This window comes from Euprymna scolopes, chromosome 2 (assembly GCF_053919585.1).
Source record: "Euprymna scolopes isolate OS-2025 chromosome 2, ASM5391958v1, whole genome shotgun sequence".
In the NCBI taxonomy this organism is placed as follows: Eukaryota; Metazoa; Mollusca; class Cephalopoda; order Sepiida; family Sepiolidae; genus Euprymna; species Euprymna scolopes.
Genome location: NC_136483.1, coordinates 165,858,678 through 165,884,931, shown reverse-complemented (window position 1 = coordinate 165,884,931; position 26,254 = coordinate 165,858,678). Strand labels below are relative to the sequence as shown.

General features: G+C 30.7%; 1 protein-coding gene across 1 annotated transcript in view; it reads left to right on the top strand.

The window, feature by feature from the left end:
* The window catches only part of LOC145298611 (uncharacterized), a 114,885-nt gene that overhangs the window by 70,785 nt on the left and 17,846 nt on the right, over nt 1–26,254 (top strand). The window contains exon 16 of the mRNA XM_080144332.1: nt 20,964–21,064. Coding sequence (XP_080000458.1) covers nt 20,964–21,064 — 101 coding nt within the window. The remainder of the gene's footprint in view (nt 1–20,963; nt 21,065–26,254) is intronic.

The following is a 26,254-nucleotide window of genomic DNA, read 5'->3' as shown; positions in this document are numbered from 1 at the left end:
AAAATATTTTGTTCTAGCTGGGGATGATAGACATTCGCCTGCTATCTCATATATTCCAACCGAGAGATCTTTTTAAGATTCTAAACATCTCTTTAAGTGAAATTGTCTAAATCTCTCCTGCACTTGGTTCATTTGCCAGGTAGTTTTGTTGCATTTTTTTTTTTTCAAATTCTCTCTGATAGGCTCATAAGAGTAGTGGTTGATGGGCAAAAATTGGAAGCCTACAGTATTAATGCTGGAGTCCCTCAAGGGTCCATTATGGACCCAACTCTCTTCCTGATCTACATCAATGATCTCACTAAACACATACTTAAATCATTCGTTGACATCTATGCTGATGACACGACCATCTACAGCAACACATCAAAGGCTGTAAATGACAAAGCTCTCTCTGATTCTCTCTCCTCTGATCTCGAACGAGTGGTTCAGTGGGGGAAGACGTGGCTGGTTACCTTTAATGAATCTAAAACCAAACTCCTATCTTTACATCATCAACGCTCTGATCCACATCTGGCATCAATTGAAATGGATGGCTCTCATCTAGGAGAAGCCCCATGTTTTGACAAGCTTCTGGGCTTGACCTTCACTCCTGATCTGAAATGGAACACGTACATCGTCTGTTGCCAAGGTCACTGGAAAGATGGTGGGATCCTTCTACTGCTCCAGAAGATATCTCACTACTGATGCAATTCTCTTTCTATATAAAAGCCAAGTACGTCCAAGGATGGAATACTGCTGCCATATCTGGGCAGGAGCTGCTAAAAACAGCCTATCCGGCCTTGACAGAGTACAAAATAGACTTCGTGGCTTAGTGGGGGATGCCCTTTTCTGTTCCCTGCAACCTCTCTCCCACAGAAGAGACATTGCAAGCCTATCTTTGTTTTATCGTTATTTCCATGGCAGGTGCTCGTCTAAACTCCAATCTCTGGTCCCCCTCGCCAATCTTTTACAAAAAACACCCGTCTAGCTGAATCCACTGTCAAAAACTTTCCCCACTCTTTATCTATGCCTAAATCAAAACGTAGATTCCATGAACAAAGCTTCTTTCTTAGAACTGCATGCCTGTAGAACTCTGTTCCGTCTGCCTGCTTCCCTCCTGACTACAACTTGGATGTCTTCAAGTCCAACATAAACAAATTCCTGATGAACCACCCCCTTAAGTAGACACTCTAAAATATCCACACTAACGTACTGTACTTACAATAACCCTTATCCATGAGTGGCTTCCAGGCCTTGATAAGTGGTGACCACCTTGTAAAAAAAAGAAAAAAAGTTCCTTTGTTATTGACCAAGAACATTAAATTACAATTGTATGTGTGTGTATATATATATATGTATATATATATATATACTAGCAGATGACCTGCCGTTGCCCAAGATCTAATAAGGATCAATAAATGTTCAACACAACAATAAAAACAACAAGTTCCTTTATTATTGATCAAGAACATTAAATTATGACTGTACATGTGTGTGTGTGTGTGTGTGTGTGTGTGTATATATATATATATATATATATATGTACTAGTAGATGACCTGCCGTTGCCCAGGATATAATAAGAATGAATAAATATTCAACACAAAAAAGACAACAAATTCCTTTATTATCGACCAAGAACATTAAATTATTTTGCTCCTATAATTATTAGAATAATGGAGATCTTCCTAAGATTCCAGTTTCTTTTCATACCGTACATAAAACCTTGGCATTTTGTTATCGTTAGCCTATTGGCTCTGTTAATCCAGCATCATTGGGGGACACTAACTTCTACTAGGGTTGTTTCTTTCTCCTTCTTGTCCTATATCACTATGTCACGTTTAATAGGTTTGTTTTTAATAAAAACTGTCACATGAACTGGCAAACAAAGCTTTTTTTTATAGCCAGATGAAAGGATTTAATTTTGGTGGAAAACAAATTGAACTATGTCTGAGTGAGGAAATAAAAAGTAGAAAGTTTTGGGGGATTCCAAAGTTTTGTCAACAGTTATCTTCAGGCAAAGATGAAGCTTGAGTGTCCAGTAGACAAGGATAGGAAAAAGAGAGAAAGGACGCCTTTCCATGTTGCTTTCAGGTTTCTCTTAGCTGACTGTGATCGCCCAAGAGGCTGAAGTATTTCTTTGGGAAACATATGAAATTAATGCACCCTGCAAACTGATTGGTCAGTGTGTGACCAAATCATCTAGCAAGGATATTTCTCTGTAAGAGGAAATAAAACTTTGTTTATGACTGCTACAAATGTTGTAGATGATGGGAGGAAGGGTGGATGATAAGAGAAGTACTGGGAGGACTGGAATGATGCAAATAGTTTGGAGAGAGAGAGGGGGGGAAGAAGAAGGAGAGAGAGAGAAGGTCTATTATGATGTTAAAATGTAATCTGAAATTCGTAAACTTTATGAAAATCCAACGACAAAAACTTTTTTTTTGTCTATTTGTTCAGTTAGTTTTTTTGTACCTGATAATATGATTGTGTCTGATTTGAGAAACAGATGTAACAGGAAGAGGTGGAAGGAGAGGATGGACTAAACACAAATAATATGACGACTGTGAGTTCAATCCCTGTACTGGCTGGTGCATTTTATTTTAATCCTCAATCCATTGTCAAAATAATCATATTCAGTATGATCACAAAGATTTCAATGATTATATTTAGAATGGAATTAATAAGAACTGATCAGGTAGCAGAATTGTTGTATAAAATATATTGAATTTCTTAATTTCTAATCATAACTTTTTGTTTTGACACGAAGAACTACTGCTGATCGTAATTGGATTAATGCTACCATTCTTTACTTGGAATTCTTTACAATTCAAATATTCTCTGACTGAATTGACATTGCTAATTCTTGCTTGGGACAACTACAGTTAATATTTGCAATTGGATCAATTTCTTTTCTCAGCAATAGTTATTTCTTTTGCTATCCTTTTTTTGGATTATTTTTCTATTTCAAGAATGCCGCCCCCCCCCCCTTATTCAAGAGCTAGGATTATACAAATTTAGTTGAGGTCAAATAATAATAGGGAAACATAAAAAAAAAAAAAATTCTAGACAAGAATGTTTTGTAAGTTCAATTTCTTCTAATACATGCTCCATGAATTAATGGTAAATGAATGCATTCTTAAAATATTTAATTCAACCTCACAATCGTTTCCAAGCGTAAAATATATAAACTAACGTATACTAGGTTATGTTAAAGGAAACTGTTTCTTTTTGACTTTTACTTTCTGTTTAGCAAAAGTCTTCCTAGCGTATACCGAGGAATAGTGTCTTCTGATAATGTTCTATGTGTATATATTATGCAAATAGTTCCCATAAACAGTGATCAGAAAATGCTTAGTTTCCAAGTTATTGCCCATCGAAACTGATCAACATTTTTTAATGTAAACATCAAACGCTTACAATGTATTTGATAGAGCATTATTATTACTAGACGTTTTAGTTTGTTAAAAACAAGAAAAAGTTATAGCCCGTTGACTTAGAATGAGTATCTTATGCCAAATTGATGGTTGAATATGGTTAAATGTAATTTCAGTTTAATTGTGGAACTTTACAAAGAAAATATAGTCCTTACTTTACAATGATTTTTTTTTTTTTTTTCAGTGGTTTTGTTTCATAATGTTATAATTAGGGCTAGGACAACAGAATATTCTTTTCATTGTTTTGACTCTTGAGTGTATATCCATTGATATCTTATATGCTTTCATATAGAGTGATGTGGTTCTTGGTTAACTGTCGGATATATACTTGAGTCAATACAATGAAAAGAATATTCTGTTGTCATAGCCGTAGTTATAATCAAAATATATACTGTTTTAGTTTTTACTCTGAATTTTTTTTTCCTGTAATGGCTTTATATAATAAAAAAAATATTTTTTAAATTATAAATATGTTCTTTCACTTTTTACATTAAAATGTTTATTTTTAAATATCTTGTAATAAAAATATGGTTTTATATTTTTAAAATGTTTTTTTTTTCAAGTTTACATAAAAATACTTATTTTAAAAATTAATTATATTTTTATTACGAAATGTTTAAAAAAAAAAATTTTTTTAAAGTAGACTACTTTGTTATGTAGACTTTAAAAACATATTTTCAAAGTAATATGTATTATGTAGATATTAATCAGAAAGGATTTTTTTCTTGTGATACACTGGCAAGACTTCCGTGGAAATAAAAAAGAAACAGTTTTATTTAACATAATCATACAATGTAACAAAATGGACATGATGAGTCATAGCTCATCTAGTATTTTTTTTTTATAAAAATACATCTTTTAACCAAAGAGGAAAAAATCTACTCTATTTCTAGATTCTTATAGTTTTGCGTAATGAAAATGGTTAACATTCAATGAAAAATGAACGTTTTTTTTTTTTTTTAATAGTGCAGCTCGTCTGACGGTAAATGAGTCATCTCTCATATGGCTTCTTGAAAAAAGGTTGTCTATGCTTTGCTTAAGAGTGCAAAAGAACCATTCCACTTAACTCTTAAGTTAAATGTTGTTTTGCTAGTATCATTAGAACTTAATTGAAATTCAACATGGCGGTAAAATCATGCATCCAGTAAAAACCGTTTTATTGTTCGCAAAAGATTTAGAAAGTAAACAAATTCTGTCTACCTAATGGTCACAACAGTGGCAGACTACGCCTAAAATAGGGGTTCGCCACATATGGTGTGCAGGATAATCTGGTGATGCCCAGGACAAAGTATGATCGTATGCTTCCTCTAAGACTAAAGCATAACGACTAAAATACTATAAGATGAGAATGGAAAATATTTTGAATTTTATCTAAACATGAAATCTATGATTTATATTTCTGACAAAACTGGAGTTGGATTAAAGAATTTTAATCAGATTTTTAATCAAACCTAGGCAAAATTACCACCACAGCAAATACTAGTACTAATAATATTACTTATATATATAATAAGTTAACTTGAAGCAATAGTTTTTTTTTTTTTGGAGAGAAAGGGCTAATCTGTCTGGATAGATGAAGCTTTACCCGATTCTTTGCCCTTACTCTTGTGGTATGTTGATTTTTTTTTTCCTCTTCTGATAAGACGCATTTAGCTTTGAAATGGCATGACCTAAAGAAGTTCCCTCCTCCCTCTCATTTCCCTTTGATTCATTTTAATTAGCCTCATTATTATTGACGTGATAATGTAATAGTTTTTATTTAAGTTTAATTATTATCTCCCTATCTTTTTTTTTTTTTTTTACATAGGCATCACCACATTATCAAGGCCAAGAGGCCACTCAAGGATAAGGGTTAAAGAGTGTACATTAGAAATTGGACAATATAGTAATCATTAGTAATGAAAATTTGGTAAATTTGAAACTTATATGGAACGGCTCATCAAGAACTTATTTACATTAGACTTAAAGACAACCATATTGTAGTCAGCCGGAAAGCAGGAAAACGGAAGACAATTCCACAGGCGTGCAGTTCTAAGAAAGAAGCTCTGTTCATGGAATCTACGTTTAGGTTTAGGCACAGATAAAGAGTGGGGGGAATTATTGATAGTGTTTACAGCTAGACGAGTGTTTCTTGTGAAAATTTGGCGAGGGGGGGACCATAGATTGAAGCTCAGTCGAACACTTTCCATGAAAATAACGATACATCAGAGACAAACTCGCAACATCTCTTCTGTGAGATAGAGGTTGCAAGGAAGAGAAAAGGACATCTCCTACGAGGCTACGAAATCTATTTTGAACTCTATCAAGGCAGGCCAAGTCCTTTCTAGCAGCTCCTGCCCAGATGTGGCAACAGTATTCCATCCTTGGACGTACCTGGCTCTTATATAGATAGAGAATAGCATCAGCAGTGAGATATCTACAGGATCGATAGAAAGATCCCACCATTTTTCCAGCGGCCTTGGCAACAGATTTGATGTACGTGTTCCATTTAAGATCAGGAGTAATGGTCAAGCCAAGAAGCTTGTCAAAACTTGAGGCCTCCTGAAGACGAGAGCCATTCATTTCAATTGATGCCAGATGTGAATCAGAATGTTGATGATGTAAAGAGAGAAGCTTGGTTTTAGATGCATTAAAAGTAACCAGCCACTCCTTACCCCATTGTACATTTCTGATATGCTGATGTGCTGACAGCAATATAACACAGTATTTATGAATCTATTAATGGTGGCTTTGTTTCTAAAGCAATAGTTCTTGAAATATCTAAGGCATTTGATAGGTTTTGGCATAAAGTCTACTTCACATAATTTCCAGCAACAGAATAACTGAAATGTCCTTTCAACGATCAAGTCCTTTTTCTCTGATAGGTTTATTAAAGTAGTCATTGATGAGTAGAAATCCGGAACTCATATTATTAATGCTAGTCTGCCTCATAGTAACACTTAAAAGGCCGGCAATGACCAAGATCTTTCTGATTCTCTCTCCTCCAACCATGTGTTTGTGTGTGTGGTACTATAGGTAAAAAATGACTAGTTATCTCTAATGCATCCAAAACCAAACTTCTATCTTTTCACCACCAATGCTCATATCTCCATTTGGTCCCAATTGAAATGAACAGTTCTCGTCCTGAGGAAACACCCTGCTTTGATAAACTTCTGGGATTGACCTTCATTCCTGACCTGAAATGGAAAATCTACATCAGATCCATTGCCAAAATCACTGGAAAAATGGTGGAATCATTCTACCATTCTGGAAAATGTCTCACTCCTGACACAATTCGCTACCTGTACAAAGAGCCAAATATGTTCTAAGATGGAGTACTGTTTCTACATCTGGAGAGGAGTTCCTAAGAGTACCCTTTCCTACTATGATGGGGTAAAAACTGAAATCTAGTTTGAAATTCCTATATATGAAATAGCAAGGTTCATAAACTGCAGAGATACAAAAAAAAAACACATTCATTAAAAATTGGTTAATGATTTTCTAGTGATTTTAGTAGAATCTTTGCCTGGAGAAACTAATGACATATTCTTAATATATTTCTTTATTGTATGAAAATAAACAAGTATCTGTAACAAAAAAAAAACAATTGCATATATTAGTGGCCGGAAAAGGCCACAGGGGAGACAAGCAAAAAAAACAAACTAAACAAAATTAATTCCAAAGCAACAAACATGAAGCTGGCCTGCCAAGACATTATATATAAAAATATAGACAAATTTGGGTATATTTTCTTGGTTTGAAAATATAGGTTCTTTTTTGCCAATTGTCAATTTAACCATAGAATAGTATTATAATCTCCAAAAAGCCTGCAAATTTTATGAAATTTTATCCAATAGAACCAAAGATATGAGCACTTCAATATTCAATTTGGCTACCAGTGTGTGTGTATGTGTGTGTAGTATATATATATATATATATATATATATATATATATATATATATATATATATATATATACTACCTTTTTGGGCAATTTTATAAGTTCCAAATCTCAGGGACTATTGATCAGAATTTAACAAATGAAGGCTTGTTGGAAAGGTATTGACTTGAATTGTGTAGTGGGTTATGTGTCATTTGCCCTGAAGGTCGCAGATTCTATTTTTGGCACTATTTTTTTACAGCTATAGAATATTTCAATCATAGTCATTTGTTTTCTTAGTTTTGCATATGAATTACAAAATATCTGATATTTCCCAAAATAATGTTACATCTCCCCTCTTTGGTTTTCATACAAAAAGTAAATTTCACAATGTATAAGGATTATTTGATACTAGATATATTCATAGTGTACCCTATTTCCAAAAGAGGGGAGATATAACATGAGAAATATTTGGAATGAAGTCTCCCCTTGCTGTTATTTTAGATGATTTGAAACCTTAGCAGCAAGTTTCAGTCTCCCCTCCATCAAGGCTAAAGGTTTTGGAGAAATATATATATATATATATATATATATATATATATATATATATATATATATATATATATATATATATTCCTTGTTTTTTACCAAATATACCTCCTAATATATATATATATATATATATATATGAAATTTAAGACAAAATGAAATAAAAATAGGTATATACGAATTTATTTGTCAGTTTAAAAAAAAAATGACATCATATAGAAATGTGGGTTATAAACGCTCTTTATATCTAGGCATTTTGAAGCTTAATGCTTCTCGTCAGAAGAAGGGAAGGGAGCTAAGTTACAGATGCAGGGAAATGTGATATCTAGCTTAGGATACATTAGGAAGGAAATGTAAAATAAAATAAAGAGAAAATAAATGAAACAGAAAGTGGCATGGTATGGCAGTTACATAGTGGGAGGTGAGGTTAGAAGTGAGCAATGGGAGGGGGGGTAAAATGGAGTGAATTCTAATAGAAGAATGCATGGGAGACGTTTTAAAGCAAAGGAATGTATGAAATGGAGAAAAGTATCAAAAATAATAATGGAAAAAATATAATGATAATATTGCATAATGAATAAAGGATAGAAATAAAACATATATATATATATATATATATATATATATATATATAAAGTCTGGAAACTTATTGAGGGCACCTAGTATGTATGTATGTATGAGTGTATGTGTATATATATATATATATATATATATATATATATATAAAGGCCTCTTTCAAAGTAATTTTCTCCGGCGGTAATGCACTTGTATCATTCCAACAACTTCTGGAAGGCCCCATGGAAATCCTCTTGTGTGAGTGTGTCAATGACTCTTGTCACAGCCTCTTACGTCTCCTCAATTGTCTCATAACGACATTCTCTAAAGTTTTCCTTGAGCTTAGGGAATAACCAAAAGTTACAGGAAGCAAAGTCTAGACTATAGAGAGGGTGAAGAACTGTCTTTGATGCCGATCTTCGTCAAATAGTCTGATCTCTGAGCACTCTTGGGATGAACTTCATGCAAATCTTCTGTATCTTCAGTCCTTTGTGAATAATTGTGCATACAGTTTCCATACTGACATAAAACTGTGCACTTATTTTCTTTATAGACATGCGACAGTTCTTATCAATGAGATTCTTTATTTGGCCAATCAATTCTGGTGCTCTGACTTTTTATTCCTCCCACACTTCTCATCATCTCTTACACCCTGCTTTTCTTGAATCTCTTACGTTCATTCAAAACTGATTCTTGATTCATGCAATATGGTCCCAAACAGGCTGAAGCATTTCATACGTTTCTGTGGTATTTTTTTCCAAGTTTAAAAAAGAATTTTATTGCATATCATTCATCTAAAGTGTCCTCACGTCCAGATTGCATTTTTGAAATTCACAAGCTGTGACAATCAGGCTTTAGTAGAATGTATTCCAATTCCTGCTGTAGCTGTTCATTTAAACCTGTAATCATAAAAATTGGTCATCATCTCATATGATGTATAGCAATAACATAGTGAATTTTCAAGAGTTTACGACAATATTAAATGCCTGTACATGTTTTGACATCGTCCGAAATACCTAAGCTTGATTTGTTTGCACAAGGAGCATCGCTTTATACGCTAATGGTAATTCGTGTATCACTTCTCAATATGCTCAACTCAAGATGAGGAGCATTATAGTCATCCACATACAGTACTGTTTCGTTGTTTCACATATATATAACTAGCAGGACCTGTTAACCAGTATTGGCCGATAGAAGCATGTACCCTCCCCTCTCGTAAAAAATTAAGCTACGGTGTTATTGTTGGTGGCCAACCCCAACATCCTAATGTTAAAAACAGTTTTTGGAATGGACACCCCCAAACTCCTCATGTTAAGAATGGTTTTTGGAATAGACACCCTCAACCTTGCCATGATAAAAACGATTTTGACACTCCATTTTATGAGGGTGGGGGGGGGGGTTCAAAGTATTTGCCCCAAATTTAACCTTATATTTGTTGTTAGCATACTCACCTGTAAAAACTATAAAACCAAAAAAACTGGGAACGGGGTGGCAATGTCGGTCTGAGAGAATAGATTTGTTTATCACACGTGCATACAAATCTGGTGGGCACTGAATTAAAGTTTATAATGCATGCCTTTATATCTCAGAAACTACTTGTCTCCACCAAAGTTAAGAGATTGTTTTATTCAGCATAGTTGAAAACCTATAAGTGGATATAAGTAAACAAAAAACAAAAAAAAAACAAAGTTAGTGTCGATAATGAATCCGAAAAAGAGAAGTAAACAAAAAACAAATGTATAACAATTGTTTCTATAGGCAATGTAATTAAGGGTAAATATGTTGTTTAGCGGCATAAATTATTTCATAGGCACAAAAACTTATAAAAGCTATTTATTTTTATATAAAACACATTATTAGACCCAAAGGCTGAAATAAAACCAGAAAAAATTTCATTTTTATTATTTTTTCATTTTTATTAAACTAAATGTACGACATTCGAGGCCACCATATTGCTTTTAAAATTTGGCCTTTCTAAGGTTTGAAAGATTGGTCTTTTTATGCTCTTTCATGGCACCATCTCTTAATTAATAGCATAAATAAGGCCAAATTTGCCTTAAAAAGACTAATCTGTCAAACTTTAGAAAGGTCAAAGGCTAAAAGCAATATGGCGGCCTCGAATGACGTACATTTAATCTAATAGAAAAATCAGAAAAAATGTATTTTTTTCTGGTTTTATTTCAGCCTTTATATATCAAAAAAGTTTTTACAATTTGTATGTCTGTTAACAAACGATAACAAAACAAAAAACGTACAAGGGTTGAAAGTGGTTGATACAATAATTAACATGATTGAAGCCTAGGTAATCATTGAAAAATATATAAGTAATTAAAATCGTCCACAGTAATAGTAGCATTACAAGTTGATTTTTTCTTTTCAGATAATTGTTATTTTATCAACTTGCATGAAAAGAGCTATGTGAAAGATGCTTAAAACCGTTTGAATTATGCAAATACCATCAGTAGTTCAAAAGTTATGAGAATTTTAAGTGCCAAAATTTATGCTTTTCTGTGGACATTTTCTTTAGATAACCCTTATCCATGAATGGCTTCCGGGTCTTGATAAGTGGTGACCACCGTGTAAAAAAAAAGGGGGGGGGCTAAATTACGGACCTCAACATTTCAAGAAATTCTGTAATTTCGCCACCATTTATTTATTTTTCAAGGTATTCTCATGAAACTTGGCACTCTCATGTATAATATGTGAATATGCAGTCAAATTTGATGTATCTCTTTACCATAAGCCATGAATTATAAATTCAGATGTACAAATTCCAATTTTTTTTTTTTAAACTGGCACCTGGTATCATACAGTGCGTGTCTATTCATGAACAAAACTAAGTATTATAGTGGTATTTAAATATAGCTTTATTGAGAATAGGTATTTTCCTGCCTCCCCACCAAAGGAGAGCTTAATCTGGGTGTAGCTATTGAATGCCTAAAGAGCATTCATGGCCGGTATTTACTACTCCCCTCACAGAAAAAAAAAATTGAGTAGATATGGCTTAATCTCAGAAATAAATCAAAGAAAATTTTTTGTATAGATTTTGGATTTCTGTAAAAGATGGAAATTTCCATAGTCGACCAGAACTTATGCATTTTGGGACCAGTCAAATTTTCAATTTTGTAAAGCCTCTCTATCTGGCCTCCCTATTTTCTGAGATGCCACCATAAATCGTACTCCACATGAATCCTCGATGTAACTTTCACAGTACCTGGATACCAGGAATCCTGATAAGCTACGACTATATATTCACCAGTTGATGGTAATTTTTGTCATTTCTATTCTGTTGTTTTACTGAAAATTCAATTATGTAAACAAAGAAATAAAACGGTAACGTTTTGCCTTGTTTCCACCTTAACATTTAAAATGATTACTTTTTTAGGTTTTAGGGTATGCTGAAAACGAATATCGCATTTAAATTTCTGCAAATAAGTAGTTTTCCGAATATTAAGCAGTGTCATTTCTTATGTTATCGCTGGTGGCCATCTTGGTATGTGAGCACGCAAACATACTCTGAGAAACTATGTGTAAACGCATGTACCAAAATGGCCACCAGCAATAACATAAGAAATGATATAGCTTAAGATCCGGAAAGCTACTTATTTGCCGAAAATTTAAATGCGATATTCGTTTTCAGCATACCCGAAAACCTTAAAGAAAAATGTTAAGGTGGAAACAATGTAAAAATTTATCGAACCGACTAATTAATATTTAGATATCTTCAATGAAAAAAAAAAAAAAGACGGGTTTGTTTTACAGATTCGAAAAAAATTGTCTTGACAATGAGTTAAAAATAAATTCAAGTTTCACAATATATTTTATTTAATTGTAGAATAGTTAACAAAACACCCTTCCTTCCCCATGTTAAGAATGGGTTTCTAAATAAAGTTATTATTTCAGCATGGTAGCATAAGTGCACAAGTACGTTTTATTTGTTATACATTTGTTGTTTTTTTTTGTTTTTTACCACTGAAAAACAAACGCATGTACTTAGTACATTTTGTTGTTTTTTAACGCTTTTAGTACATTAAGCGTTAAAAACAACAAAATAGTATTGCTTGGCAATCAAATTTGAAAAACTTGATAATTTTTTTAAATCGACAAACTTTTTCTGCTTTCATTTTGAAAGCAGAAGAAACAGTTTTCTATTTTTAAGCGAATACAAACTTGTTAATACGCTGACAGCGGTGGTTAGTGAAAAGCAAGCCGTTTCTCTTTAAGCGGATTTGAATTTCTATAAAAGATAAAATTTTAAAGAAATTTCTGCACAATTAATAATTATCAAATATTTACATATTATACATGAAAATAATTCTGAAACTATTATCTATACGAAAAGGGATGACATATGCCGATTTATCTTATCAATTTTGAAATATTCTTTGTCAACTTTGCTCGGTTGTAACTTTGCTTCCTGTGGTCATAAAAATAAAAATCAAACGCCAGTAGAGATGGACTTCTTTGTTTATATAGCCTGTAAAATTTCAGCTATATCCAATCAAATTTAACCCCGTACATATGTATCCAAACGTAATGTATGAAATGTAAACATTGAAAGAATAGTTTCCCTTTTTTCTGTCGTCATTTTTTTACCGTTTTTCCATTTTTAACTTTGAGCATAAAAATATTGAACGCATAAAAGAAAAATAAATTAACATCATTGGAATTCTTATTCTATTCTCTTTTCATCAATGTAATTATTTTAAAAATTGACCAACAAATAAAAAAGATGTGACTTGTTGAAGCACATTAGGTATGTAATATTGCCGTTGTCCACAATAATACAACATACGCTTGTAATGCTAGTAATATTAAATGAAAAAATTTAAGAAAAATATAATAAACAATATAATGAAAAATATAATAAAAAATATAATAAATATAATAGAAAATATGATAAAAAATATAATAGAAAATATGATAAAAAATATGATAAAAAATATAATAGAAAATATAATAAAAAAATATAATAGAAAATATGATAAAAAATATAATAAAAAATATAATAAAAAATATAATAGAAAATATAATAGAAAATATAATAAAAAATATAATAGAAAATATAATAAAAAATATAATAAAAAAATATAATAGAAAATATAATAAAAAATATAATAGAAAATATAATAAAAAAATATAATAGAAAATATAATAAAAAATATAATAGAAAATATGATAAAAAATATAATAGAAAATATGATAAAAAATATAATAGAAAATATAATAGAAAATATAATAGAAAATATAATAAAAAATATAATAAAAAAATATAATAGAAAATATAATAAAAAATATAATAGAAAATATGATAAAAAATATAATAGAAAATATAATAAAAAATATAATAAAAAAATATAATAGAAAATATAATAAAAAATATAATAGAAAATATGATAAAAAATATAATAGAAAATATGATAAAAAATATAATAGAAAATATAATAGAAAATATAATAGAAAATATGATAAAAAATATAATAAAAAAATATAATAGAAAATATAATAAAAAATATAATAGAAAATATGATAAAAAATATAATAGAAAATATAATAGAAAATATAATAAAAAATATAATAGAAAATATAATAAAAAATATAATAGAAAATATGATAAAAAATATAATAGAAAATATAATAAAAAAATATAATAGAAAATATAATAAAAAATATAATAGAAAATATAATAAAAAATATAATAAAAAATATAATAAAAAATATAATAGAAAATATAATAAAAAATATAATAAAAAATATGATAAAAAATATAATAGAAAATATGATAAAAAATATAATAGAAAATATAATAAAAAATATAATAGAAAATATAATAAAAAAATATAATAGAAAATATAATAAAAAAAATATAATAGAAAATATAATAAAAAATATAATAAAAAATATAATAGAAAATATGATAAAAAATATAATAGAAAATATAATAGAAAATATAATAGAAAATATAATAAAAAATATAATAAAAAAATATAATAGAAAATATAATAAAAAATATAATAGAAAATATGATAAAAAATATAATAGAAAATATAATAGAAAATATAATAAAAAATATAATAAAAAATATAATAGAAAATATAATAGAAAATATAATAGAAAATATAATAGAAAATATGATAAAAAATATAATAGAAAATATAATAGAAAATATAATAAAAAATATAATAGAAAATATAATAAAAAATATGATAAAAAATATGATAAAAAATATAATAGAAAATATAATAGAAAATATAATAGAAAATATAATAGAAAATATGATAAAAAATATAATAGAAAATATAATAGAAAATATAATAAAAAATATAATAGAAAATATAATAAAAAATATAATAGAAAATATGATAAAAAATATAATAAAAAATATAATAGAAAATATAATAAAAAATATAATAAAAAATATAATAGAAAATATAATAAAAAATATAATAGAAAATATAATAAAAAATATAATAGAGAATATAATAAAAAATATAATAGAAAATATAATAAAAAATATAATAGAAAATATGATAAAAAATATAATAAAAAATATAATAGAAAATATAATAGAAAATATAATAGAAAATATAATAAAAAATATAATAGAAAATATAATAAAAAATATAATAGAAAATATGATAAAAAATATAATAGAAAATATAATAGAAAATATAATAAAAAATATAATAGAAAATATAATAAAAAATATAATAGAAAATATGATAAAAATATAATAAAAAATATAATAAAAAATATAATAGAAAATATAATAAATATATAATAGAAAATATAATAAAAAATATAATAAAAAATATAATAGAAGATATAATAGAAAATATAATAAAAAATATAATAAAAAATATAATAGAAAATATAATCGAAAATATAATAAAAAATATTATAAAAAAAATATAATAAAAAATATAATAGAAAATATAATAAAAAAATGGTCCCAAAAAACAAATAAATAACAAAAAAAAATAGCATTGTGTAAGGATTGCAAAGCCACTCCAAAATCAACGTTTTTTCAAAGATTTTTGTTGGGAGGGGGTTATTGGTGTGTAGGCACTTTGTGCATAGATAAGTGTAAGGTTATCAGTATTTAATTGTCTGCTTATGAGCAGTCATTATGTTTGTATTTTTCTTTTTTCAGCGCAATTGCCTCATGTGGAGAGCAATGCCATGTCGGAAAATTTATGGAGCATTTGTTTATGTATGAAGAAGTGGATTCTGGAATAATAGAATTGGCAAATCTTAGCCAATCAGATGGGGTGGATTTAGAGAAGGGAGAATTTATTATTTTTTTAATCAGGTAATGGAAAGATTATGGTATGCTAATAACCAGTTACGATGGGTGCAATGACAGTATCGTAGGAATATGTAGAATTAGTCCTGGTGTCAATTGGTAGCAGTGGGAAGACTAAATATTTATAGAGAAAAATAAGGACTCCTTTCTTTATAGATGTAACGATTGTGATGGTGTTGCTCCTTGCAATGTAGCATTTTATTATAATGATATAATGTGTCTAAAATTGTGTTAAAAAATTACATAAGTTAGTGGCTAATAGACATAATGTATTAGTATGATGCATCTGTTATTGCAAACCTACGATATTTTGGTCCAGAAGAGAATTTCTGCAATCAAAATATTGTATAACAGATATATATATATGTATATCAGTCTAATAAGTGATGACGAACCTCCGTTCTAACTTTGTAGTAATGGAATGAGTCCATGTTTATTGATGAAAATTCAGGCAGTCCTGTTTGAAAAGAAGAGAGTTCATGTACCATGATGAATTCTTTGTCTCCTTGTCGATCCAAGATCAAAGGCCTGGGCGAATTCTGTTGCACCCCAAGAGAGGAATGTGTTGCCAGCAGCACCGAGAGTCAGAAAGGAAAAAGAGAGAGAGAGAGAGAGAGAGTTGTTGTCAGTATAGTGTGCATTTGACCTTTTTTTAGAAACTCTGTCACGTGTTCAGCTCATCTGAGGGATGGCGTCTGATTGGGCAAGCCAGAATAGATGCTGACTGTTAGCACCAATCGGCATGCAGTTTACAAACCAAAGATATTCAAAATCTCAAACCATGAAGTGTCACTGCTGCTAGATATCTTTTGTTTATTAAATTGTTGAATGAACTTACTGAACAGTTAAATGACCCCCCCCTTCTCCATGTTAAGAATAGTTTTCTAAATTTTATTAATTAGAAAGCTATTCTTACCCTGATGAGGTGAAGGGCTTCTTTTTTTTTTTTTTAAACTATTCTGCGGTTTCACTTCACAATTTAAGATACCTTAATCTATCTATCTATAAAAGTGAAATTGTCTGTGTGTATGTGTACATTTCCCTACGAAATAACTCTGTCAATTTTCAGTCCACAGACTTGAGATTTGACATAAGGGGTATTGAGATTTGGGAAAATCCTTTTAATCGGTTTTCAGCCAAAAATTTGGCTGTCAAGGGGTCAAAGTTCAACGATTTGACCAACATTTGATTCCTCCACCAATTTTGGGTCTAAACACTTGAAATTTTAGATGTAGGTTATTTGGACATGAATCAAACTTTTCAATTTGATTTGAACCTAAAACAGTAAATGTTAAGGGGTCAAAATTGGAGTCAAAGTTAAACAAAAAATTTCACCTCTGCAATCTCTACTAAATTACTCAGCAAATTTTGGAAATTTTATATAAAACTAGCTGGGGGTACCCGGCGTTGCCCGGGTGTTTTTGGGTGTGTGTGGTCAGCAGGGTGGGGGGTGTTAATGAAAATCTAAGAATAAGCGAAGTAAAAAAAACAGAAAAACGAACGTTAAAAAATCTGAAAAACACGTGAAAAATGGCTTAAATAACCCTGCTTCAATATTAAAATTTTAAAAATCGAAAAAAAAGACATCTCACACCACGATTCGAACCCAAAACGTTTAGATAATGAGGCCGCGCTCTAAGCAACTGAGCTAAGACGACCTCGACGAAATTGTGTCGCTTTTTCAAATATTTAAAGAAGCGAACTCGTCATGAGAGGACGGTTTTTGCTGACCCCCCTCCCTGTAGAAAACTACTGATTTTAGGGTGAAGGAATTAAGGTTTTTGGCCAATTGTTCGATATTTGTCGGGCGAAGGTTGGAAGTTTAAAATGATACCGATCTGGCGAAAATCCGTGACCTGTGTGGAAAGTTTTTGCGAGATATACAAACACACATACATACATACATACAAACAAACACACATTCATACATACAAACAAACACACATACATACACACATTTTTGCTTTTGTATTTATAGATGTATTCAGACATAGGGCAAGCTTTTTAATCAGTTTTTGGCCAAAAATTTGTTGCCAAAGGGTCAAAATTCAAAAGATTTGACCTCTAGCAAACTATTCAGCCAGTTTTGGGTCTAAACATTTGAAATTTTAGATGTAGATTACCTGTACATGAGTCAAACTTTTTAATATATGCTTTGTATGCTTTTGGTTTTATATATGCATATAAAGATATGAACAGTACATAGGGCCCAAGCAAAGCCGGGCTGAACTGCTAATAGTTTAATAAAAATGGTTGATTTTCTTATGTGAATTATTATGGGGAACATTTTACATCTTGATAAGCAACTTCTTGGTTGCAAAGCAGCAACTGGAATTTAATTTCAGTATCTAGTCATTACCATAATCCATTAGGTGCAAGTACAGAATAGTTAACAAAGGCCCCCCCCTCTCCCCATGTCAAGAATATTTTTTTTCTAAATAATGGTATTATTATTTCAACACAGTTCGCAAGAGATGCCATCTATTTTTATATCATTTCCTCTTTACTATAAAAAAAAAAAACAGATAATCACTTAAAAACTTTAAAGTATTTTTCTAATAAAAACACCCAGACAAAATCGTTTCCTTAGTTCTAACAAATTTTTTTTTTTTTTTTTTTTTTGTGAATAAAGAAAACAGATGTAGACGTTGTATTTTGGTTTTTGTTTGTTTCTTAATTTTTATAAAATCTAAAACATATGAAGTCAGCCATTGTTTATTTTTTAAACAAATCTAGTAATCACATAAGTTTAGAGGATTTTTATTTTACTAAAAACAACAAGGAAATCCTTTAATTTTAACGAATATTCTTTTAGCAAACCGAAACATACAAAGTCTTCCATTTTCTTTTTAATAATCAGTAATAAGTTTTAAGCTTTTCTTACTAAAAACAACCAGAAAATCATTTCTTTAGTTTTAACAAATGTTGTTTTTTATAAAGAAAACAGTAGCAGATTTTGTATTTTGATTTTATAAAAAAAAAAAAACTAGCCTGGTGTTTGAAGGTGTGCATTGAGCAAAAAAAAAAAAAAGTGGTAGTAGGCAAGAAGGCTCGAACCTGTCTCGCAAAGTAGGAAAAGAATGTGAAAAAAAAAAAAGTGACGTCTTTGCTGTTGCGTCCATCACCAAACTGGACGTGGCAAAGGTTTGAATTAAAGCTAGTCAATTGAAAAGAAGGGATGACTTTTGAAAATATCGGCAAAAAAAGCGACCCCCCCTCCTTGTAGAAAATGCCCAGTTAAGAGTGAAGAAATTAATGTTTTTAGTCAATTTTTCAATATTTGTCGGCCGAAGCTTCAAAACGATACTAATCTCATGAAAATCCGTGGCCTCTCTGTCGAAAGTTTTAGGCATACATACATACATTTAAACAGGCAGGGGAGATTTATATTATAGATGTTTGTTAAAACTATGTGAACAATTTCCTGATTGTTTGTAAAAAAAAGTCATTCAAACTCGTATGATTATCAGTGGACTTTGTATGTTTTTTGGTTTTATAAAAATCTTAGTATTTATACAGTTTACAGACATTGAAATAATAACATCATAAAATAAAAATATATAATCTTTATATTAATAAGATAGCGTGTGTGTTATTTATTTTGTGTGTCTCGTTTGCATCCGAGTGACGGTTGTTTAATTGCTATGGACTTCCATGTCTTGTAACAAATAATTTTACCAAGAATTCTTAAGTTTTGGTTTTGATTATAGCTGAAGGAACTCAAGTTATATTTTTTTCATAAGTTTTGGTTTCGGTTTTGATTCAAACTAATGCACCCAAATCATATGGATATATTTTTTTTATTTTTTAAATCGCAACTTTATAATATATAAAAATCGATAGAACATTAACTCTAAAATAATATATACGAAATCTGAAAGAATTAAAATATCATATTTAAGCATATTTTACAACCAGGCTACGACGAACATCCCTGCTAGCTTAAATAAATACTTTTGTGGTTTTAACAAAAGAGCTACAATAATATCAGAGCGTCTCCATTTACACTGAACATCTACAGAATGCCAACATCAATATATTACATATGAATGAGTCCCCTGTGGAATTTCCACAGGTCTTGCTAGTAGTATATAATTTTTAAGAATATGTTACTTAAGAAAAATCGAGGATTCAGACTAAGAAACTATTTTTAATATCATGTGAAGTGTTTTGGTAATTTATTCAAGTATTCTGAAGAATAATTAAAAATAGTGTGAAAAAACAGGCTGCACTGCTGAAAACCACCATTTGAATACTTATTTCTCAAGTACATTCAAGATATATTCAGATAGAATATAAGTGGAATTGCAGAATCTTTTTAAAATCTTATATAGTATGAATGAATCATGTATGAATTAGTTAAAAAATGGAATATTAAATGGTGACTAAGGAATAATTATATCTGTTAAGAAAATAACATTGGTCTTTACGATAATGCGGATAAGACAAAATTTATGACTTCCAATGCGGAGGAGAAGATCAAAGCTCTAGATGGAGCAAAACTAAAAGAAGTCAGTGAGTTTACGGAGCTAGGTAGAAACATAAGTTCCACAGAGAGAGATATTGAAATTCGCATTTCAAAAGTATGAGTTGCATTAGATAAGCTGCGATCAGTATGCACTTCAAGGTTAACCGACAAACTGAAAAGGCAGTTCTTCAGAGCAGCAACTTTATGGCAACCTACCTGCCATATCTACTACCATCAGGGAGCGACATCTATATTTTGCTGGTCACTGCCAGAGGAACAAGCAAGAGCTGATGAAAAATGTATTGCTATGGACTCCACAGCATGGATACATAAGTATAGGATGACCTAGATTCACATACATCCAGCAAATTGCACATGTCACCAACTGTGATTCTAAACATCTGAGGCAGCTGATGGAAGACAGGAAAATCTGGAGAGAGAGAGTTACATTGGTCCGGGCAAGGAGGCTGAGCAGATAGGTAGATAAAAGGAAATAACCTGATGGCATGGGTTGACTTAATTGTAGGAGAGCCAAACTTTTTGCTATCTTCTTTGTGGAAGTTGTATGTATTTGAAAGAAGTTGTTTATTTGGAATAAATATTATAATTTGTAAACAGGAACGAAATATATTCACATTGTTTTCAATGATGAGTCTAAAAAATTGATATTAAAAGTGTTCACTTATTTTCCTATTGAAACTGTAGATGCAGGGAAAAAATGAAGATTAGGTAATAGATGATCAGTGTTTCTAATTGGATTCTGATCTTATTTTCAGATGAAAACTATTATGAAAATACATTTTGTTTTGTAGAAAAAAGTTTACGCTCAAGCCAATGCTTGTTTACCCCCACCAGAATCCTCCAAGCATTTGTGGGATGCTGTTGAGGCCAAAGTCCAGTTGATATTAAAAAGGTGAGTGTCAGAAGACTTCCTTTCTTTAATCGGTTAAAGGAAAGTACATTGTTTAAATCCTCTCTCTTTCTCACCATTTTTTCCTTCTCTCTCTTTTTCCCCTTCTCCCTCTCTTTTCACTTTTCTCTCTCTTTTTTTCTCCCTCACTCTCTTTTCCCTCCTCACTCTTTTTTCTCTCTCTCACTTTCCCTCCCTCCCTCTCTTTTCATCTCTTTTTTCTTTTTCTCTTCTCTGTTCTCTTTTTTCCTACTCTTCCATTCTTCTTCCTCTTTTCCTTTCAAATTTTAAACATATACAAGATGTCCCAAAATAAGCTGACGGATTTTAAATTTGATTAACATCCTCAATATTTAAGTTTTGCTTACCAATTTTTATATGTAAGTAGATGAGCCTCTCCGTGATGTTTGAAGATACAGTAAGATATTATAGCCTACTTATTCAAATTTTATTTACACAACTTAATCTAGGGTATGTTTTTCACAAGGTCTAATTTTAGTTATGAAAAATGATGTTACTCAAATGTCCACCATTTTCATTTTCACACTCTTGTGCTCTCTGCAGGGCATTGTCCATTGTCATTGGCTGAAGCTCTTGCACCAATTGAATTTTATGTGGAAATTTTCCCTCTTCATGAAGCATTCTGTGAAGAGATGATCGAGAGACCCCAAATTGACTTGATCTCCTTCTTACTGATGTGGATGGATCCTCGGCCACACTCTCTGCTAATCTCTGATGATTCTCATCACTTCTTGCTGTACGGGGTCTACCAGATTAAGGGAGGTCCCTTTCTCATGAAATCGAGCCACCATATCTTTCATTGCATTGGGAGTAGGGGAATTTCTTATGTTGAAGTTTCGTCGAAATTCTCTTTGAGTTTCTGATATTGACTCATTCAATCGAAAATATGACTCTACAATAAATATCTACTCCTCGGTAGTGTAATGACTTGTGGTGACCTTGGAAGGGTTACTCTAAATGATCTGAAAAAGATAAAAGAAAAATATAAAAAAATAAGAAAGTTATAAATGTTTTAAAACCATCAGCTTCTTTTGGGACACCCTGTATATCTGATTTGAATGCAATTCCAACCTTATCTATAAGTTTCAGCTTCTTCTGAATATATAAGGGGACAAATAGTAAAAAAAAAGAAAGAAATTAAACTTCAAATATATCTTATTTTGATTTAATTTAAATATGTATAACATTTTCCAACAATACAAGGGATATATGGAGGCAGAACTCCTCTTAAACTTCAAATATATCTTATTATCATGGAATTAAAATCATATGTATAAAGTACTCCAGGAAAGATAATTGAAGTGGTCCCAAATCTCTATGTATTCCTTCTAAGAGAGCTATAGGGCATGTAGGATATATATATAAGTTGTAATTTCGATACCCTTACTAATATATACAGACCTTGCATAAGTCCTCTATTTCAAGTAAACCCCTTCCATGGTTATAACCCATAAATACATATAAGTAAATAAACATACTCTTTCAATCACTTTTTCTATATTCTTCCCAAGAGTATAGATGCGTACAGGCACACATATATTAATAATTATTATGTCTCTGCTTTATCATTATTTTTATGGCAAGTGCTCGTCTGAGCTCCAATCTATGGTCCCCCTTTGTGATCTCCAATCTATGGTCCCCCTTTGCGAGCTCCAATCTATGGTCCCCCTTTTACGAGAAACACTCCTCTAGCTGAAAACATTATTAACAATTTCTCCCACTCTTAATCTGTGCCTAAATCTAAACGTAGATTCCGTGAACAAAGCTTCGTCTTCAAGTCCAACGTAAACAAGTTCTTGATGAACCGTTCCTCTTACTAATCCAATTTACCAAATTTCCATTACTGCAATTACTATGATATTCTCATTGACTACTATACCCTCTTTAACCCTTATCTTCGAGTGGCCTCTGGACCTTGATAAGTGGTGACTCCTATGTAAAACAAAAAGGCATTAGGCTTCAAAATACCATGATATAAAGAGTTTTATTTATCCTATACCCTTATTGAATAAATGTATGTACATTCGTATATATTTTTATATGGTTCAATTATTTTATTGATTCTCTCTCTCTAATATATATATATATATATATATATAGTCTTACTTGTAGTATTCCGAATTTTACTGGGTTTATATAATTCAGTAATCGTTCATATACCAATAAATTTTAAGCCAAAAAGAGATGACTTAAACTGTAAGCTACAAAATTATCATATTTCATAATTGAGCATTCATATATTGTTTTAACAAAAACTAAGACTTATAAAGTAATGTATTGTGGTGACTAATCTGTATTAATTCTTAACTATGCATCGAACGGATACTATAATACTTACTTCGCTGCACCTTATCATAAAAAAACACAATAAAATATTTGTCAATCAATAATTTTCCATGTTATGTGTGTATGTATGTGTATATATATATATATATATATATATATATATATATATATATATATTTATTGTTTTAACAAAAACCAAGACTTCAAAGAATAGGTTGATAGCAACAAATAGTGTTTTTCATTGTTAGTTACAATTGTTTCAAGACTATTCGGACAAATCCAAACAGTGTCATTTGAAAATTTTCACAAGAACAGCCTTTCTTCAGACTTATTGAATAAAAAACACTTTAACAATAAAACAATATAAAACGATTTCCCTTATAAGGAAAAGAATACAAGCGAAAATATTTTACCTATATCGCATCCTTGCAAAGTATCTTTTTAAAGATTTATATATTTACCTATTTTTGGAGGGTCCATCATATATATAATTGGTGTCATGAGTGCATGCAGCGAGATGCATATTGCGGTGAGAGGGGTGTTTGACTGGACGGGATAGAGGAAGAGAGAGCAAAAGAGGGAGTGTTGATGTCTGATTGGGACAGGGCAGAAATGTCTATGGGATTTTGACAAGAAAAGAGAAAAAAAAACAAAGAATAATTGTTTTTATCTCATTGTCGTTATATATCTGTTAACATGAAAGATTGTTTTTAAAATCTCTGTTGAGAGATATGAAGAGATCCAGAGACCCTTAGCTGATTGAGGCTGACAACTTAGAATGGGGGTCAAGGGTAGGGGTCGCCACCAGGCATTGTTCGACTTGGAATGACTAATCACTCCTAATTTGATAATAAGTAAAAACCTCAGTACAAATTAATAGGATAAAAGGGAGAGAGAGAGGTGCTGAGTGGACAATACGAAGGGTAAGCTCTAAGAGGAAGAAAGAAAGGGTGTTTATAACCATTCTCTGAAGGAGAGGTGGCGAAAAGGGGTTGGATTTAGAAAAAGGAATTCTAAAAAGAGAAGAGTCGTAGCCAGCAAACGGAATGGCTGGCCAAGCGCTCCCGATTTGGGAGCCCTCAGGGCCTGATGTTATGATGTTAACTAGCCTGTGTTAATGGGAAATCTGTGACTCTACTGGTCTGGTCTTACATCGTTTCACTGCTATAGTCAGTCACCTCAATTTAGACAGTAGCTGTTATGAAGTAATGAAATTAATAAATAGTTTGTTACTGTTATAAACCGGAGTTCTTTTGTTTGTGGTGAGGACTCTTCATTTTGCAGCAAGCCACAAGGACCAGCGGAGTGCTTGATGTACCTGGAGACTACCTACACAGGGTAGGAGATGATTCGATCGAGAGACAAAGCACCCCACCATGAAAACACAGTGGGTAAAGACGATCAACAGGCCAATTTATGATGGGACAATGTACGATCGAAAGGACACCTGCCACATCGGGTGGAATCCAACGAGGTTAAGGACACCCGGTGCACCCGGTGCAGTATCGGGTATCGTTATACCATTGCTTAACTTTGGTGATCTGGTGAGAATCGATGTGTCAACATTATTATGCTGTTATATATATATATACACACACACACACACACACACACACTCTAGGTTAAAGGGATTCAAGATTGATAACTAATAAGTTTAGCAAGGTTATTAAGAGTGCTCAATAAAAGAAGCGCAAGATATATTTTTATTAATATAACAAAAATTTACATGGTCACGAGCACGACACTGGACATGCTAATGTTTTGGACAAATGGTAAGTTAACATCAGAAGTCTTCATCAGGCGACTTAAAAAATGGTTGCTTTCCACAGAAGAAACCAATCCTCAAATAAACCTCAAATTAGTGTCATATATATATATATATATATATATATATATTTTTTTTTTTTTTTTTTTTTTTTAAATTTTCGGGGGGTACAGAATTTAATAATGGCTAAATACAGACCTATCAACATGATTTTAAAAATGCAAATAAAGATTAGCTAACCAGGTTTCGTTCCTTGCTCAACAGAGCTAAATCGAGGAAAATACAATAATTATATATATATATATATATATATATATATATATATATATATATATATATATATATATATATATGACTCTAATTTAGAGAGGTTTTTGTTCTCCAAAAATTCATAATTTATATCAAAAGCAAGTCATCTTGTTTAAATTGGAAGAAATGTGCATAGCAAATAAAAACTCATGTAGTTTGCCTAAGACATAAATTATTTCCTTAAAAAGTCCCGGGCAACATGCAACATAAAATCGTCATAATGAGAAGATTATGTATTAATAATATAATTTAATAATATAAATAATGATTTAATGATATAAAGATTTAATTATTTCCTTAAAAAATCCCGGGCAACATCCAAACCTAAAATCGTCATGATGAGAAGATTGTGTTAATAAACTTGATATCATCACTGAAACAATCGTATGCAAATTTGAGTTGTTATTGTTTGAATTCTTGGAACATGTAAATAATCATAGATTAATTTCATTTACATCCTATTTACTTTGGCTCTAGAAGATCTAACTTCTCTTCTATTGAGCTGATTATATATTTCTGCTATGTTTAATGAATGGCTGTAATTCCTGTGATTTCGAAGATAAACGTTAGATAAATAGTTAGCTATTTGTTGTGTTGAAGAGTTTTCTAAAATATAAATTTCTCCAAACTATATTAAAGAATGAAATGGGAAGAAGGCAGTAAACAGTAATATGGTGCTGGGAGTATAGTCATACAGGACATCGTGTTCCTCATCCAATTCCGAGCAACGTTCTTTATATATATATATGTAGCTTCTGCTGCTAGTCTCTCACTCCTAGACAAGGTTCAAAAGAGAGTCGCCAACCTAATAG